The 20,328-nt window shown below is 36.1% G+C and overlaps 1 protein-coding gene across 2 annotated transcripts in view; it reads right to left on the bottom strand.

Annotated features, from left to right (window-relative positions):
* The window catches only part of LOC145290674 (ubiquitin-protein ligase E3B-like), a 156,996-nt gene that overhangs the window by 22,617 nt on the left and 114,051 nt on the right, over window positions 1–20,328 (bottom strand). For both annotated transcript variants that reach the window (XM_080136506.1, XM_080136517.1), the window contains 6 exons: window positions 19,052–19,150; window positions 12,756–12,863; window positions 10,935–11,072; window positions 8,953–9,077; window positions 6,134–6,316; window positions 4,693–4,804 (listed from right to left, as the gene is read on the bottom strand). In XM_080136506.1, coding sequence (XP_079992632.1) covers window positions 4,693–4,804; window positions 6,134–6,316; window positions 8,953–9,077; window positions 10,935–11,072; window positions 12,756–12,863; window positions 19,052–19,150 — 765 coding nt within the window. The remainder of the gene's footprint in view (window positions 1–4,692; window positions 4,805–6,133; window positions 6,317–8,952; window positions 9,078–10,934; window positions 11,073–12,755; window positions 12,864–19,051; window positions 19,151–20,328) is intronic.

The raw sequence follows: 20,328 nt of genomic DNA, 5'->3' as shown, positions 1-20,328 counted from the left end.
ATTAATCAACATTGCTGGGATGCCATGACTTAATACACTGTTTTGTTTTTTAAGCCCTGAAACAGTGTTTCATGGCAAACAACAAATGATCCCTGAAATAACATTAAGACTTGTGTGAATTTGTGACAAAAAAATTATACAACAATTGCAGGAGAATAATTAACTTACTGGAAAAATAATTTTCCAATGAAGAACTAATATATATATATATATATATATATATTTTTTTTTTATTACATTTTCACCCCAAGCAAGGCACATTGCCACTTTGGTGTAGAGGGCTACTATCAGGGGAAACAACTACTGGGGTACTATGTAGGGATTTGGGCAGCAAGATGTTGGTTCACGTTGCACTTGAACTTCTGCATGTCAGTACAGTTGGGGAAGCAGTGACCTGGAATGGAATTCCAAAGTCTAGCAGTTCTGGGGAAGAAACTACCGGAGTAGAAAGATCTTTTACATCTAGGGATCTCTACAGTGTGGGGGTGGGATTTTGCAGCTTGTCGGATCTGTCGAGGGTGTTCACGTCGTGGGGGCACAAGTGCTTGCAGTTCATCAGAGCATTCACCATTAAAATACTTGTAGAACAGGCAGAGGGATGCAACGTTTCGTCGATGGGACAGAGGCTGAAGCTTAGATGCCAGTTTAGGGCCTATCAGATTTGCGACTCTCTTTTGAACCCTGTCAAGGAGCGAGAGACTAGTAGCCGATGCACCAGCCATATGACAGCAATACTCCCAAATGGTTGCCTTATAGAGGTACAGGATACTTTCGGGTGTTAGTAGTTTTCTAGCACGGTAGAGAGAGCCCACCTTCCTTGCAGCGGCCCTGGTAATGCCCTCGATGTAATTGTTCCAACTCATGTTTCCTGTGAACGTTAGGCCAAGGAGCTTGAAAGACGTACTCTCAGATAAAGAGTCGTTGGCCATTGCTATAGGTGGGAGAGAAGGTTTGTTGTAATTATTGAATGAAACCAGTTTAGTCTTGGTGGCATTGAACGTGACCATGCATTTTTGTCCACATTCCACTACTGATTTGAGGTCATCCTCTAGTGTTTCTGCCATTACTTTAGATATATGTTCATTTGTTTTCCTGTCGTGCCTGCTATAGAGTGTGGTGTCATCAGCATATATACCCATCTCAGAGAAAATTTTGTCGGGGAGGTCATTTATGAATATCAGGAACAGTAGAGGTCCAAGGATAGATCCCTGGGGCACTCCCGCATTTATATCATATTGTTTAGATGTACGACCGTCGAGGACAACCTGGATTTTTCTCTTATCTAAGAAGGATTTAATTACGTTAAGTATTCTACCAGTGATACTGTATGATCTAATCTTCCTGAGGAGACCCTTGTGCCATACCCTGTCAAAAGCCTTAGATATATCTAGAGCTACTGCTCTGCCCTCTCCCACTTTGTCCAGTGAATGGTATATGCGTTCAGAGATTACAGTGAGGATGTCTGCTGTGGAATGGGCTTGTCTAAATCCATATTGTTGGTCGGTCAGAAGTTTAGCATCTGTAAGGTGATGGACTAGAGCATGGTTAATTAAGGTCTCAAATATTTTGGCAAAAAGTGGGAGGAGGCTAATAGGGCGATAATTTAATGGATCAGTTCTTTCGCCAGAATTCTTGAATACTGGTACCACAGAAGCAGTTTTCCAACAGCCCGGAAAGCAAGATTCATTAAGGCATTTGTTGTAGAGTTTGGAGAGAACTGAAGCTACTTTGGCTGAGCACTTTTTTAATAGCACAGCTGGGATGAGATCGGGTCCACATGCTTTTGAAGTGTCAAGGTTTTTTATGATAGCATGCACCTGAGCAGGGGTGATTTTCAGATCGTCTAGCGTGGCGTCTGTCCGCATAGGAAATTGAGGTAGGGGGTGGTTGGAAGGGTCCAGTGTGGAGTTTGAGGCAAACCGACTGGCAAGCATGTTAGCCTTTTCGGTTGCTGAGCAAACAACCTCGTGATTGTTGGTTAGTGGGGGAATTGTTGATTGCCCATTATTTACTACACTGTTGTAGATTTTCCAGAGGTCACGAGTTCCTAGTTTTTGTGCTTCGATGCGTTTTTTAGTGGTTTCCGTAAATTCCCTCTGAGCTGTCGCTATTTCTTTCTTAACGTTACTTCTAGCTTCTATGTACTTCTGTCTGTTTGAACTGGACTTATGTCGGTTAAACCTGCGGAATGCTTGCTGCCTTTGAGCAATGGCAGTTGCGCAAGTCGAAGTAAACCATTGGGGAGAGTGGGGCTTGCTATAGAATTTCCGCATGGGAACACCCGCTTTGATTGCAGTTTTGAACCATTCAGTGGTCTCCTTTGCACACTGTTCAGAAGGAAGAGAAAAAATATTTCCCCATGGGGCGTCTCTGATAAGATCTCTGATGGCTTCCCAGTCAGCCTTTTTATAATATCTTGTTGTTTTGAGTACTGGCTCTTCAGTTTTGGGTCTAGAGTTTAGGGCGATTTCAACCATTATCACTGCATGATCAGCATTCCCAAGTGGGCTGTCGGCTTTCGGTATACAATCATCAGGAACTGTGGTCAAAAACAGATCTAAAAGTGATGCGTGTTGTTCTTCCTGATCAGGGAAACGGGTTGGAAAAGTAACAATTTGTGATAGGGAGTGAGATATAGAGAAGATATGAGTTGCGCTGCCTGCTGCATCTGTGTAAGTAGAGAATCCAAGCCAGTTTTTGTGATGGACATTAAAGTCACCAAATACATGTACTTGGGCGCTAGTGTCGAAGGAGGGTGCTGTGTCTATGCTGTCAGAGACTTTGTTTATTATGGTGCAGTCTTGGGTCGAGGGAGAGCGGGAGAGAAAGTAAAAGTAGCTAATGTTGTGTTGCATAATTAGTCTAAAGCACATAAAGGCTTGATCATCCGTTTCTAGGTTTGTTTCTCTAGTCAAGGGAAGGGTATTACGAATGTAAACTCCAAGTCCGTGCATATGTCTGTCAGAGTCCTTACGGCAGAGTGGGAGATATCCAGGCATGTTAAAGTAGTTAGAGGGGATGGAGGAGTGTAGGTTAGTCTCACTTAGTGCTAAGATATCCGGGGTATTTGTTAGGAGAAATTCTTCAACATCAGCTAAATTAGTTCTAAGCCCACGGATATTTGTGAATGCAAGCCTCAAGGGAGGAGGCAAGTTGGATTTGTTTGACCCTAAGCCTGGTTTAAGCTTATTTTTAGATTGTACTGTCATCATATTTTTTTAACGAGTTTCAGTTAGGTTAGGGGGAGCCGAACAGGAGGTTATGCAGAGTATCACACATGCATCACAAGTAGACCATCAGCTGACCCTCCATCAACTAGGACTGTGGCCTCAGGAAAGCCCACCGGGGATGAGTGCAGGGTCCCTTTCCATGCGCGACATGGCACTGCAAACATACCGATATTATACAACTGTTGATGGAGCAGCCGCTCTAAGCGCTACCAAAGAGTTAGGGGTCCTGTACTACCAGTCGGAAACAGCAGCCAGTAACTGTCAATCCGGTACCCTCAACCCATCAGAGGAAGGTCAACCCAATCTAATTGCTCAGGCATATATAGTACTCAAGCACTCTCAAGTGCCCAGCTTTAGGGGTGGGGTGTGTCGAGAGTGGGGAGACGGTGTTCATTGCCCTAGACAAGAAACAAGATCTACCACTGGGTGTTTGTTGAATCACTGTGATAGTATCTCTGCGCCTGACTAATAGGCAAAGAAGGAGTATGGAAGCCGGGCGATAGACAGAACCTATCTACTCCTTAAGCAATTTAGGTTTGCAAACAGGTAATTTGTTTGAGTCACCAGATATATATATTAGAACAAGTAGTTAATAAAACATGTTAAAAAAACACTTTGAAAAAGAGTTAAAAATATATTTAATTTTAAAAAGGAAGCACAAAATAAGTGGATAGTCCTTAATCCACGGAGTTTCAAAGAAATACTTTCCTTCTCATCAGAGGGTAAGAATTAGCAAAATGCGGGATCAGATTTTGCTTGCAAAAGTATTTAAAGAAACTACAAGTAAGTCATAGTTCTTACTTGGTAAAAAAATAGTGAAGCAGAGGGAATAGGGGGAAGAAAAATATGATTTCACGTGAATGGATAGTCTGATGAAGAGTAAAACATCCAATAACAGTAAAATTCAAATATATATATATATATATATATATATATATATATATATTAATGCCCTGTCATAAAGACTAGAAAGTAAAAAAGATTGCCAGACAAATTCATTTAAAGTATTTTGAGAATTTAAAAATCTAATGTCAATAAATATTTGTCATAAATCATTCTCATAAAATCAAATTTTATTCATTCCATTTATTATTTTTAATCATCTCATAGTATTCAGCATGATTCAATTAATCTAGCCATCTCATGAACTCTTATCCTTTAGTTGCTTTTAACTTTAATAACGGGTGACTACTTCATATTTATATTCTCTTTTGAAGAAGATTATTTTTTCTTTGTAGTCTTTGTCAATAGAATTTGAGTTTCATATCTTTTTGAACAAATCTTGAATAAAAAAAAAATTTTTAAATGAACATTTTATTTAATAATCATCTCTGTCTCGCGGCAATAGAGCTTAAATCTCCATACTTTTTGGATGAACCTTTTACTTTTGAGAAGATTAAGATTTGATACGTTTTGAAAATGTCTTCTCAGATAAAACAAAGTATTAAAAAGAAAAGTATACCTTTAAAAATAGACTGCGTTCATGTACGTTAAAATCATGCTCGACAATGTCCCAGAGCCAGTTGATAACACGATGATTGTTATGGTAGCCTCCATAATACTGAGTGTGGCGACTGAAAATAAAAACATTATGGGATCACAGTTTATAAAACGATTACAATCTTTAAGTTTAACTACATTACTATCCAGAAAACAATGCATTAAAATGAAATTTAATTTCAATGTAAAGACATTTTTAAAATAAAATCTTTGAAAACAAACAAATATATATATATATTATTGGATTTTCAAAGTTAGACCCAAATAGTATTTAGCTGACAAATCACTTCTTGTTTCTAATTAACCAGTTTTCATTCGACAATATAATGTTTTTCACTACAATTTATTTTAAAAATTAATTAGTATGGCCCAAATTGCTAATATAAAAAATTTTTTTAATAATCACCTAAAAATAAAAATCATCAATGAAAATTACTCATATCTTAATCAAAGAATATAATAGGAGTTGTCAACCTTAAGTTAAAAATGTGTGAATGAAAAAAAAATAAATAACTTCACTGCATTCTGAGTAACACTAGGGAAGTTATGCTAGTGTATTATGAATCCATCCCAATTTAAACTGAATAATCTAATTGGTGTTGTCTACCTTAAATTTAAAAATGTGAAAAAAATAAGTTCAATTAAAATAACTACACTACATCTCAGACAACTGCAACAAATATAAATATTTAACATTGTTTATAATCATGGTATGTGATTTTGCAGATCTGGAATAAGGACCTTCAGGTGACGAAGAGATAAAGAGTATCAAGGTTCGGAATTCAGGTTGTCTACTTTACAACTAAATTTTCTTTTTCTGTATAAGTTAAAAATGCGCATTGAAAAATACAATAGTTGTCCGATTTGAAAAGTAGCAAACAAATACAAATTAAAACCTAAAATGATTTCAATGAATCCTGGGCAATGCCAGGTAAGTATAGCTAGTATAATAAATATTCTATACTGTTTGTGGTCATGACATGTGAACTAGTTAATCAAGGAGAAAATGTAAGATGGTGATACCATTAATATGTGAGAATCCAGAACAAAGCCATGCAAATAACTCGAATACATTATGATTCAAGTATATTTAAGGAGAGCAAAACTGGTTGAAGTCAGTTGAAGCCGTGAATATGAATGCAAACACTTAGCAGTTTACTTGTTAACTCACTTACCAGTTGTTGCTACCCAACATGGACTTCTATTATTGTACCTATCGAAATAAATCTATTCTATATTTTTTATCTGTGTATTGTTTAGCACTTGATGATAAAAGGGTGGAAGAATATCAAACAGGAAGGAAAAAAATGGAGTTCAGTACAACACCAAAAATATTCTTTTTAACTTCAAGAGTGGTTTTTAGTTGGACTCTGGGTCTGACTACACATGAATTTATTTCTTACCGCAAGTCATCGATATCAATATCTCTATTGTCCCCAGAGATGAGTTTCTGGAGTTCTGGCGCTGAAAACATGTTTAACCATTCATGATTGACAACAGATCGAAATCCATGAATAAATGCAGCCGTCTGCTCTTTAATTTGGCAGTACATCCGGAAATGTGCCATCAAGTGGACGTAACGGATCCTGGAAAAAAAAAACATCAGGATTTTATGACATTTATACTATAATAATAATATATAAAAATAATAATAATAATATATAACAATAATAATAATATATATAATAAAAAATGACCAGGATTTCTTCTTATCTTCAAAATGGGACAATACCAGCTTCTATTTGCAGGCTATACTTTTTGTAGTTAAATTTCCAAAGTTATAAAAAAAAATAAAAGCATAAAATTGGTCCTGGGGGGGACTTAATGGGATTGATATATAGATCACTGATATAAAGGTCCAATGCCATTCGAGGATAAGGGTCAAAGAGATTGTTAGGTGACGATCATTACTACAATAACACAATGGATGGAATGGGCAGAAGATTACTTTAGAGAAATTCATTATCCAAGAGAATGGCTCAACAAGCATTTGTTTACATTCGACTTGAACACAATTATGTAGTAGATGGTTGGAAAGCATCATATTCTACAAGTGAGATGTTTGAGGAAAGAAACTTTGTTCATGAAAACTTGGCTTAATTTTTTGAAACTAAGAGAGAGAGAAAGGAAAGTTCTTCAATGTGGTTAGAACTAGATGAGTTGCTATAATGTTTTACAGGAGTGGGAAACCAAGATTTAGAACTTAGTTGAGCACCTACCATAAACATAATGATAAAGTAGAGGGGGGGGGCTAGCAACATCTCTTCTGTGTGAAAGAGGCTGTAGGAACAAGAAGAGATCATCCCCCACAAGATTGCACAGTTAATTTTGAAATTTGTCAAGAAAGAAAAGGCAACACCTCCACAGATATTACAGGACTCTTATTCTGTTAGAAGTGAGCTACTTTCTGAAATGGTAGAATAAGTCAAACATTTTCTCCAGCAATTTTACCAACAGACTAGACTTTCTAGCCTGTTAAAAATGGTTACAGGCTATTGACTTTGAATGAGTGCTTTATGCCAAATAAATGGTTGAATATGGTTAAATTTGCGATCATTTTTGCATCAAATACTAATCCCTATTGATCTCTAACTGTGCATCAAATAGATACCATAACACTTAGTTCACTGCACCTTATCATTACAAAGGTTTGTATAAAATTTCAACCAGATCAGCCCAATAGTTCCTGAGAAAAAGTCGAATGGACAAACAGACAGACAGATTATGAGAAATATATATATTTGATGTGAGTCTTACATTTCAGGTCTGGGATGAAAGTCTGTGAAAGCTTATCAAACAAAGGAGCTTTCTTGACAAGAGAGTCATTCATTTCGACTGGGGAAAAGTGAGGATCCAAGCATTGGTGGTGAAAAGAGAAAAGCCTGCTGTTAGGTGTTAAAAGAAATAAGCTCCCTACCCCATTATACCGCCTGCTCTTATGGGAAACAATTTATTGATTCAGATTATTTCAACTACCATTCTCATCTTGGTTGTCATTTTTCACACGTTTTAGTTGGTGTAACCTCAGACTTTCCTCGGTGTATTCCTAGAATAATTTCCAGCATAAAAGAAAGAAAGGGAGCTGTCTTTAGGACTCAAGTACTCACAGTTATAGCATAGGTTACTTTTTGTCAATTTAAATACAGAATCTGGACTTCAGAACCAATTAAGAGTAAAAGAGATATTTCTCTTTTAAACTCTACCCAACAACTAATTTTTTCTTTGCATTATTTTAAAAAATAAGACACCTGTTTATTATTTTGGCAATTTCAAACCTGTTGTCCCTTAATGACTGGAAGACTTTGTTATAATATGGCTTTTTAAAGTTTATGAAAATTTGAGAAACCTGCTGTAAACAGAAATTATTTAATCGAACATCTCATCTATGGAACACATTCATTGGATTATTTCTCTGAGGGTTACAATATGGTTATTTTCAAATCTGATATCAATAAACACTGATCATAAACAATCCTTAGATTCCATGAAATTTTTTTTTTTACATGGAGGTCACCTCTTATCAAGGCCCGGAAGCCACTCGGGGATAAGGATTAATTTCATTCATTATTTTCAATCTTCTCATAGTATTCATCATCATTCAACTGTCCATGTATTTTTCATATCCACTTTTATAGTTGTTGTCTGAAATGCTACCAAAGGCAAAATAAGTTGCTCTTTTGTAATTAAGCACTTAAAAAATTAGTGCAAACCTGTTTATGTGTAGAGTTTTGTATAGACAAAAAGAATGAAAAAAAAATGACCGCCTTTTCTCTGTATATGCTTGTGAAATTGTCACTTAATATGTAAATAAGATGCTTTTGGTTGGATATAAAAAGCTTGATTTTCCAGAGACTGGGTTGATTTTAAATTTGGATATCAAAGTAGCAAGTGTTGCCAGTAGTGCGTCGTATTCTAGAGTTGAGTTTTGACAATAGAATGTTGAGTTTTGGAAGCGAAGTGTAGTGAGTTTTTGGCAGTAGTGTGTCGAAATTTAACATTTGATTGCTTTAACCACAATACTCTATTCGTTTTTAGCCTTGATAATGTTCTAAAATTATTTTTTAAAAATGAAATATATGGAAAATATTTTACTTCAAAATATAAGTTTAATTTATCTTTACAAAAAAGTGGTCTGGTTCAAAAAATTGTTTATGTCAGCAATTCAAAAGCTGAAATGAGTTGAGAATTGAACAAAAAGCAGAAAAATTAAAAGACTGCTTACTTGTTTTCATTGGTCACTCCTATGACTTTCCCACCAGGAACCAATTCATGCGTCTCCAATCGACCCATACAGTCTTCATCACAGGAAAAGGTCAAGTCAAGCTCACTAACATCTCCTTCATAATGCTGTGAAAGAAATAATTTTTTTCTTTAAATTAAAATTTAAAAATAACGAAGAAACATACATATATATATATAATGAAAATCGCTCCAGGCAAGGTAGGAAGCCACTTGATATAAAAGTTTGCAGTTCCTGGAAAGAAGCTGCTGGAATAAGAAGTTGTATTACAATGAGGTATCAAAGCAAATTGATGAAGACCACGAGTCAAACAAACTGGAAAAATTAAAGCAGAGAATAGAACAGACACTTGTGAAGAACATGTAATAATATTATTTATAGAAAAGATTGAGACTAGCAACATCACATTGAACCTTCTCAAGAACCCTTAAATGGATGAGCGATTTAGCAGCCCAAATATGAAAACGATTCTCCATATAAGGTTTGATAGTATATTTGTAGAGAAGAACAGTCTTAGGTGTAAGAAACTTTGTAAAGAGAAAACAGAAAGAGCAATACATACAAAAAGAATGCCACATTAGATGTGGCATTGTCATATCACTATGAAATGAACTGAATACAGAGAAAAATGCTATAATTAAGAACTGATTAACGAAAGTGAGAAATGGATGAAGTTCATGAAACTTATGCCATAATTAACAATAGAGCATTACAACTGTAAACCAAAGGACAGTCTATCAGGTATGTGTACAAAATATGATAAAAATTAAATGTGGCCAGAGGACACACATTGCATATAGAGAAATTATATAAAAATCGCATGATCAATGTGTGATGCGAATTTTAAAAACCTCAGAGGAAGATTAAATTTGAACAGTATACAGAAAAAGAGACTTTGTTAGTTTGGTCACATTGAAAAAAAAAATGGATTAGACTACTTTGTAGAACAATAAAAGTAGTAGTGTCAGTTGCAGGGGAAAGGCAAGGAAAACATCGGAGGAAGTGATAAGGATGAATTTGAAGAATTTAAGAGAAAGAGAGGTAAATAAAGACCTGGTCAGAGATAGGTTAGTTCAGAAGTCAATTTTTAATGAATACCAAATTTATTAAAACAAGCATTTAAAATATTTTATGCAAATGAGATATATAGTCTGAGATTAAGCATTTTAACAACAGTAAGTAATGTTTGACTTACATATCGTGTAATTCTAATGTGAAAATGATCTTGTCTGCTTTGATGTTAACATATATATGGAGAGAGAGAGAGAATATTGCATGCATTCCTATTGCCATCATAGTATGTACATAGTCTGTTTTCGCTTATACTTAACATACTGTCATTAATATCGTTATTAATAATAGCAAAAGCCATGAATATTCCTCAAGCAATTCCATTTTTTTATTGTATCTACTTATATATATGTGTATTATTTTTTAGTTTTGTTATATGGAACTGATTACCATCTAGAAAATATGGTTTTAGGAGTTCACTTAGATTTGAGACCACTTCCATTGGTTTTCCCAGAGAATGTTATACATATGATTAAAATTTCACAAAAATAGGCTATATTTGAAGTTCAAAGGAGGTTATGCCCTCATAGCTCCCTTAAGGATGCATTTAGATATGCAGGAACACTTTTACATGGCAAATTTTACATAAGAATATACTTTTATGTAGATTCTCTAACCGTTCTTTCTATGGGGATCATGTAAATACACACACTGAGTTGGTGCATGTGTGATATTACATAAAAAAAAAACAGGTTTTGATCAATAATGTTTTTTGTTTTATCTATAATTCTATTTTTATTTGCATATGGATAAGCAAGAGTTTTGTGGATAAATTTTATGAGGATGACATCAAAAACAATTAAAAGAAAAACACATAGAAATAAGTAATCTCTTTGTAAAACTATTAAATATTTGCACTGAAGAGCACATATATTTGGTAGAAAATATTCAACCTTTAAATAGGAAAGACTTTTGGCAAGTTCTGGGTCGAGTGAAGGAAGTTCGTCCAGGGAGCTATACGTTGAACTCTGTTGATGGCCGAGGATTTGAGTTAAAAAGAAAGGAGCAAATGGAACATCTACCACAATTCCCTGCAAAAGAGAAAAAACATCTTTCTTTTGATATTTTCAAACAAAGTCACCATTTAAGTCACCTATGGTAATATGATAAATATTAAAAACATTTTGAACATCTACTCTACGAACAAAAGAAACAAATCAAACATGAGTCATCTCCCCTTCTGATCACTCCTTGTTGGATTTGGGAGAAAAACTTTTTAAAAAAAAAATCAAAATCGGAAAATTGAATTTCAACTGAAAGCATTGTTATCTACTAAATTGCCATATCAAAATTAGTAATATATCCCAAAATCATGAAAAATGATAGAGTAGAAAATTAATTATTAATAAAAATTGCTTTTGAAATAAACTGCAACGTTGGCCGGGTGTTTGGAGGTGTAAAAGAAAAAAGGTGGGCTTGAACCCGAAGCCTTGACGCAAAGGTGGAAACGAAAGGGAAAAAAAACCCAGACCTAACCATCTCGGCCATGAGGGGAGAGGAAGTGAAAGCTGTGTTAATTTATCGTTTATAAAGTGGAATTAACAGATGCTTGAAAGTTAAGTCGCGTGATGCTTGACCTTGATGCGATTTGCGCTGCAAGCCAGTTTTTGTTTCCCTCGCCGCAATGAGACCGGTTGTAATGTAATGTTTGTTTTACATGCTGACATGTGTTGGACAACTTTTAGAAATTAACTTCCAAACTTTCAAGTTATTATTTAAACTACGTAACCTAAAATGCAATCAATTTATTTTAGAAGTTATTTCCTTAGTTGAGGCAAGATTTTTATGACCAGATCCTTGTCCTACCTCGTGAGGTGATGGGGAGCAGTGCTTTTATTGAGACAACCTGGATTCTTCTCTTACTTAAAAAGGATTTAATTGTGTTAAGTATTCATTCAGTAATTCCATACAATCTGATTTTCCTGAGAAGACCCTCATGCCATACCCTGTCAAAAGCTTTAGATATATCTAGAGCTACTGCCCTACATTTCCCTGCTTTATCCACTATATAGTAAATACAGTTAGGATATCAGCAGTAGAACGGGATTGCCTAAATCCATATTGTTGGTCGGACAGAAGTTTAGCAGCTGTAAGGAAATGGACTAGGGCTTGATTAACTATGGACTCAAATATTTTGGCAAAAAGAAGGAGGAGGCTAATGGGGTGATATTCAACAGATATTGTGCAGACAAAATTGGGTCAGTGCAGTGAAAGGAATGTGCCAGAATTATTGAAAATTTTGCATATATTATTCAAATATGCTAATATAGCGATAAAAAAAACCTGTTGGACATTCATAAGTGAAATTTGGTGAACAAGTCAGGCATAGATTAAAGTTTATTTGTACGAAATATGATTGAATTACAGAAAGTATTCTAAGTTTTATTATTTAGGGGATAGCATTGTTGGGAGGTGGGGGCAGTCACCCTGTATTGCATCTGGCATTGCAAGGGCTTTTCATGACAAATTTTGTATGATACTTTTGGAACTTTATGTTCCAAATTATGAATATTATTAATGATTCTATGATTGGATAACTTTTTATTTTGTAGAATATTATCAATAAGACTGTAGTGTTGAACATCCCTCCCAGCAATTTGTAAAATGTCAACTTGTGTTCAATTAATCATATATAATTGTTGTTTTTTTTTTTGGCATTAAATACCCCAAAAGTGTTGATTTACTCTAGAAGTGATAAATGAAATCAAACTCACCTCATATACAGCCTTTGCCAGCATGCGGCCCACAAATTCAAACAAGGCTAAGTGTTCTTCTTGGATGTAAGATGTTGATGATGGATATAATTTTTGTTCACTTGTGGCCTGAAAAAATATTTAAAAACAAAACGTCATTATTAAAATGTATTTCAATAAAAAGACACAAAATTTCACAAGCAGAATTTCATAATTGCTTAACATCAAACAATGTTCATAAGTCAAATTACAAAAAACTGTTCAATCAGCTCTTCAGTCAATGTATCATTTTATTTAAAAACTAGAAGAATAATATACAAAGTGAAAACTGAGCAAGCTAGTTTTCCAGATATGCTACACAATGGAATGATCAGTAGAATGAAGTATTCAGGATATCTGAACAGATATGAAGATAATGTGGATATTGTTGGAGAAAGGTGCATTTGAAATAATAATGGGGTGCTAGCAACACACGAACAGGATAAGAGAGACGAGTCTACTATGAGAGATTGTTAAGATCTAGTTTTCACAGAACCAAGAAAATCTAGAAGTTGCAGAAGCAGTATCTGGTTCACCTATAAGAATTTGGGAAAGAATAGTATGAGGAATTGTAAAATGAAGAGGGGTTAGTATGCAGGATGCTCACTTGTCATTGCAGAAATGAGGTAAAGGAAAGTTTATGTCCAGGAGAAAGGTGTGGAAATTGAATGAAGAACATATGAAACACAAGTTTAGGGATCAAGTGATAGAGGTAACAGACTCGCAGGTGGGTGGCATGTTGATGGAATGAGGAAGCTGAGAAGTGCATTAAAGAAAAGTGTAAAAATTAATGAACAAAAGACTTAATGAAAAAGGATGTATAAATGAAAGTAGAGAGAAAAGCAAAAAGAGAAATATACAAAGCCAAGAAGGCTGAGAAAGCCAGATACCCACATCTTCTATATATATAAAAGGCAAATGTGGTGCGTGCATTTTTGTATGTCCAAGAAAGGCTTTTTTCGCTGGGCTTCTCGAGGGGGTTACTATGTCTTTATATACCCCTCCCCCTAGATCATAATATGTACAATTTGCGAACACACATCATGTATAGATTTATTCACATCAAATTTTATAAAATTCTTGCTATTTCAGTTTCTCACGTGTTCGTTCGGCGATTTTGTATAAAAGTGAAACTGATCTGAAGCAAAGGTGCGGTTCTCGGCCTTCGTGCTGGCAACATCCAGAAAGCAATGGGCATTTGATCAATGTAGGGTAAACTCCTTATATCAGACAATTGCTATTCATCTGGACACTCTCCTCTTTATGGGGAGCTGGTTCCCCCCTCCCCCAACATTTTGGCAAAACAAAAAGTTGGGAAACAAAACCACAATAACTACCCCGCAGTAAAAGTTCACTGTGGGACTTCTATGGTGTGATTATTAAAATCATGCACCCGTCAATTTAACTTTTTAATCGTTAAATTTGAACTCTGTTTAGTTACTCTACCTTCGTGGGCGAGTGGTAAGTTGTCAGGTTCTTTTCACACTTTCTTTTCCACCTTCGCCTCAACGTTCCGGGTTCGATCCTACCTACTTACCAACCCCCCCCCCCTAGCCAACACACACATCTACAAACACCCGGGTTAGTCTATTATATAAATCTCAAACATCAGTTTATTAGTGTGTTTGTGTGTTCATATGTCCATTAAAAACTTTTGTCAGCCACATTGGCTCGGGTCGAAATCAGTAGCATCTGAAAGAGCGATCCTTCGGACACATGATATGTGAAAATTAAAAAAAAGATTTATTCTGTGGTGGTCAGCCGGACCATTTCTTGCAAGGAGGGTCACTTTTCGCGTCACAATTTTCGCAAGTCACGCACGCATATAAAACGGAAACACGGGCTGCTGAAATATCTGGTAGGGAAGTTGTCACTTTTTGGGGGTGATTCCATTCTTTTATGGAGGTTGCTCAATATCCTTATCAGCTCTATCCAAACGGAACTTTATGTCCATCCAGACAACGCTGGGTACCCATGTTAGTATATTATAAATGGATGATCAGAAGAACATAGCACTCAGGATAGTTAAACAAATGATAATGACAAATATGGATATTGTTGAAGAGAAACACATGTAACATGACAATGTACTGTTAGCAACAAATAAAACTGCGAAAATTTAGAAGTTGTTGGTTAAGCTGTAAGAATTGAGAAAGAAATGACATGGGAAGCTGTGAATAAGATGAAGAAGGGTAAGTATGCAAGACGTTCACTCATTGTTGCAGAAATGTTGAAGGATGTGGATGAAACAGGCATTGAGATGATCACACACGTGAAAAACCAAATCAAAAAAGATGGTTGTGTTCTGAAAAACTTAGTATAGTTGTACTACACAGGTAAAATGGAGATACAACACTACTCTTACCCATCAAGAATATATAATGCCTGGGAGGATGGTCTCAATACAGTAGAAAAAATACAACACTACCCACCATCCTAAACTGAAAGATAGTACATTTTTTTTTTTTTTTTATTACATTTTCACCCCAAACAAGGAACATTGCCACTCTGGTGTAGGGGGCTACTATCAGGGTCAGCAACTACTGGGGCACTATGTAGGGATTTGGGCAGCAAGATGTCGATTCACGTTGCACTTGAACTTCTGCATGTCAGTACAGTTAGGGAAGCAGGATCCTGGAATGGAATTCCAGAGTCTAGCGGTTCTGGGGAAGAAACTACTGGAGTAGAAAGATCTTTTACATCTAGGGATCTCTACTGTGTGGGGGTGGGATTTAGCTGGCTGTCGGGTTTGTCGAGGGTGTCTGCGTCGTGGGGGCACAAGTGTCTGCAGTTCGTCAGAGCATTCACCATTAAAATACTTGTAGAACAGGCAGAGGGATGCAACGTTTCGTCGATGGGACAGAGGCTGAAGCTTAGATGCCAGTTCAGGGCCTATCAGATTGGAGACTCTTTTTTGAACCTTGTCTAGGAGCGAGAGACTAGTAGTAGACGCACCAGTCCAGATGTGACAACAATACTCCATACATGGGCGAATGGTGGCCTTATAGAGATACAGGATACTTTCAGGTGTCAGTAGTTTTCTAGCACGGTAGAGAGAGCCTACCTTTTTTGCAGCAGCCCTGACAATGTTTTTAATATAATTGTTCCAGCTCATGTTTCCTGTGAACGTTAGGCCAAGCAGTTTGAAAGATGTACTCTCAGATAAAGAGTCACTGGCCATTGCTATTGGTGGCAGAGAAGGTTTCTGGTAGTTATTGAAGGAAACCAGTTTAGTCTTGGCAGCATTGAATGTGACCATCCATTTATGTCCCCATTCCACTACAGATTGGAGGTCATCCTCTAGTGTTTTTGCCATTTCTTTAGATATGTGTTCATTTTTTTTCCTGTCATGCCTGTTATAGAGTGTAGTGTCATCAGCATATATACCCATCTCAGAGGCAGTTTTGTCAGGGAGGTCATTAATAAATATCAGGAACAATAGAGGTCCAAGAATAGACCCTTGAGGCACTCCCGCATTTATATCACACTGTTTAGATGTTCGACCGTCGAGGACAACCTGGATTTTTCTCTTATCTAAGAAGGATTTAATTATGCTAAGTATTCTACCAGTGATACCGTAGGATTAAATTTTCCAGAGGAGACCCTTGTGCCATACCCTGTCAAAAGCCTTAGATATATCTAGAGCTACTGCTCTGCCCTCTCCCGCTTTGTCCAGTGAATGGTATATACGTTCAGAGATTACAGTGAGGATGTCAGCTGTGGAACGGGCTTGTCTAAATCCATATTGTTTGTCAGTCAGAAGTTTAGCATCTGTAAGGTGCCGGACTAGAGCATAGTTAATTATGGTCTCAAATATTTTGGCAAAAAGTGGGAGGAGGTTAATGGGGCGATAATTTGATGGGTCAGTTCTTTCGCCAGAATTCTTGAATATTGGTACCACAGAAGCGGTTTTCCAACAGCCCGGAAAGCAGGATTCATTAAGGCATTTGTTGTAGAGTTTGGAGAGAACTGGAGCTACTTCGGCTGAGCACTTTTTTAATAGCACAGCTGGGATAAGATCAGGTCCACATGCTTTTGAAGTGTCAAGATTTTTTATGATAGCATGTACCTGAGCAGGGGTGATTTTTAGACCGTCTAGCGTGGCGTCTGTCCGCAAAGGAAAGTCAGGCAGGGGGTGGTTGGAAGGGTCCAGTGTGGAGTTCGAGGCAAACCGGCTGGCAAGCATATTAGCTTTGTCGGTTGCTGAGCAAACAACCTCGTGATTGTTAGTTAGTGGGGGAATTGTTGATTGCCAATTATTTACTACACTGTTGTAGATTTTCCAGAAGTCACGATTTCCTAATTTTTGTGCTTCGATGCATTTTTTAGTGGTTTCAGTAAATTCTCTTTTGGCTGTCGCTATTTCTTTCTTAACGTTATTTCTAGCTTCTATGTACTTCTGTTTGTTTGAACTGGACTTATGTCGGTTAAATCTGTGGTATGCATGCTGCCTTTGAGCAATGGCAGTTGCGCAAGTCGAAGTAAACCATTGGGAAGAGTGGGGCTTGCTATAAAATTTCCGCATGGGAACATGTGCTTCCATTGCTGTTTTGAACCATTCAGTGGTCTCATTTGCGCACTATTCAGCAGGAAGAGAAAAGATATTTCCCCATGGGGCATCTCTGATAAGATCTCTGATGGCTTCCCAGTCAGCCTTTTTATAATATCTCGTTGTTTTGAGCACTGGCTTTTCAGTTTTGGGTCTAAAATTTAGGGCGATTTCTACCATTATCACTGCATGGTCAGCGTTCCCGAGTGGGCTGTCAGCATTTGTTGTACAATCCTCGGGAACTGTAGTCAGAAACAGATCTAGAAGTGATGCTTGTTGTTCTTGCTGGTCAGGGAAACGGGTTGGAAACGTAACCATTTGTGATGAAATAAGTTTTAAATAGTATAGTAAACTGAACTAATTATTAAAAAATAGTATATGTCTGAGGTTCAAACTTTACTAAATCTCCATTTGTAATCTATATCTTTCTGTCGCCTGAGAAAAGACATGATTCCATTTCTGTTTGATGAAAACCAATTTTCTTTTATTGTTGCAGACTATTTACAAGTTGGTCAGTTGTGTACAAATCCCAACAGCAATAGGAACCTTCTATCATGTCTAAAAGTGACACAATGTTCAACGAGTGAGATCAGAAATGCGCCGCTGTACAACTCATGCTCTCTACTAATCCAAGTTATGACAATATGACCACTGCCAGCACCTTCAAAATGCAAATCCGGATGGTTCACTGCTTGAGAGCACAGCTCAACAAAGTTTCCGGCCACGGTTATGATCTTGAGAACATCACCAACATGACCTCCCACAACATCAAAGCCAGCATGCTCACCGAGTATTCACCGAGCTAAAACCAGCGCTTGTGGAAAAGGCATGTTCCTAGTTCTGGATCTGTATCAGGGCAGTGATTGAGGGTGAAGGTGACTGCTTTGAATAGATGTAAGCTCTACTATATAATTGAGTTACTTGAATTGATTTTTTCAATAAATATTTTAAAATAAAGCTGTAGTGTTGTTTCCTTTAGAGCGACACTTATCGTTCCACCCTGTATTATATAAAAGGAACTTTGTTTCCCCTTTGCAATGGCTGGACCAATTTTTTGTACTTTATGTATCTGGCAATGTTTATAGATAGGTTTTGTATCGGAATGCCTTCGATAAGTATTGACAATAAAAAAATCCGATGAAAAAATAGAACAGGCAATTTTAACCAAAGTTAACACCTTATACAGCCTAATATCACAAGTGCATTTGAGAAATTTTATTACCACACAAGCAGAAAGGCCCAGCATATAAAATCAACAGTAGAGTTTTTGATGGTATAGATCAAAATGAATGTTTCTGTTTAGAGCACAATTGAACTATGATACTTGACTTTTGCATTTTAAACTTTAATTCAAGCTATTGTATATAAAAATAATTTCATAAAATCAACTATATGTTCTCTACAGTACAATGTAGACTACAATGTATTGTAGACTAGGTCACTGCGGAGAGGCATGTGAGCTTCCTCTCAGTGCATTGCAATGGGTCCCCAACTAGAGAAGGCAATCGATCAATTTGATTAAAAAAATGGTCGATTTCACCAATTTCAATGACATCAAAAATATAGGAATGTGAAACATTCATTGATCATCCTTCAATTCTAGGCGACGTCAGGTCTCCCTGCTAAATGTTATAAAGTTGCCACAACATGAAGCTTTGTGGATGGATTTCATGTTCATAAGAAAAGAAAAACAAAAGGAATTTTTTTTTTCATTCTGATTGTGCTTTACCTTAAACAAACTGAGAGAAGGATCAAAAACTCTTGCTATAGTTTCTTCTAAAAATTCTTTAAATACACCATCTTGATCAATACCAGCTTCATCCAAACCCTGGAGAAAAACAAAAAAAAAAATAAACAAAAACATTTCAAGATCAACATAACATTGAGGTGAAGTTTACAAAAAAACTTGTAATACATGAAAAACATTTCAAAAGAATATGCTCTGAATACAAACAATAATAATAATACTGCCTGTCTGTGTTAATTTTTTTAATGAAAACACTATATAAAGTTTTTTTCAAGTGTCCAAAATTAATACTTTACACTTGCACAATGACATATTTTTAGAAAGGTGCATAGCAGGTCAGATAACAGGTCTGCTGAGAAAAAAGACCCTCCAAAAGTTGCCTGGCAATAGTGTATTCTTGGAGACGAAAGTTTATACTGAAAAATCAGACTACTTTAGATCTTATAAAATTAATGTCCACACCAGAATCCAGGTCAGTAAGTTATAATATCCCGTGATACAGCAGCCTATCATTCTCAGGCTGTGTTCATGTGTAGTCTGCTCGAAATGTGTATGTGTGTGAGGGTATGTTAAACAGAAATGAATAAAGAGCGTGAGTGTAAGCATCTTTACTCGTATGATTTTTAAGGATTTTTATTTTCTTCCACTAATTTTTATCCTTTTTAATCCAAGGAAAAAAATATTTTTAACTGTTTTTTTTTCCAACGACCATAAATCTGTCTCTGATAAACTGTTTGGTGAATTTCTGCCATTCAACAAAAGACGTGTAAGACAAATTATACTAATGATAAAATAGCATGAGTGTGATATGCTCTGCAAGTGTAAATTCATTTTTATTGAGCATCATTAATTTCATTGAAAATATACATTAAAAGTATATATATATATATATATATATATATATATATATATATATAAGAGGGAGAGGGGCCTTCGAGGCCTTAAGCAGAGAGACTGTTTTTGTTTTCCGTAGATAACCCAAGTTTTATTTTAACGTCTCAAAATAAAATATTATTAATTGTTTTAACCTTGAAAAGAAGATTATGATTTCAATTTGATGGAATATTGCATTTTGAACTTATGTTGAATGGTCATGACATCAATGCTGGAGTTTACTGCGAGCAATGGGATAAGAAGCCTTTCAAAAAATACTTATGTTGCTTATCAAAGACCCATTTTGTTTTAACAACACGATCACCATCATCATATCTTATGCCAATATTGGATCCACCATGTGATATCAAGGTTCCAATCCATCA

This window comes from Euprymna scolopes, chromosome 1, assembly GCF_053919585.1.
Source record: "Euprymna scolopes isolate OS-2025 chromosome 1, ASM5391958v1, whole genome shotgun sequence".
In the NCBI taxonomy this organism is placed as follows: domain Eukaryota; kingdom Metazoa; phylum Mollusca; class Cephalopoda; order Sepiida; family Sepiolidae; genus Euprymna; species Euprymna scolopes.
This window is presented reverse-complemented; position numbering and strand designations above follow the sequence as displayed.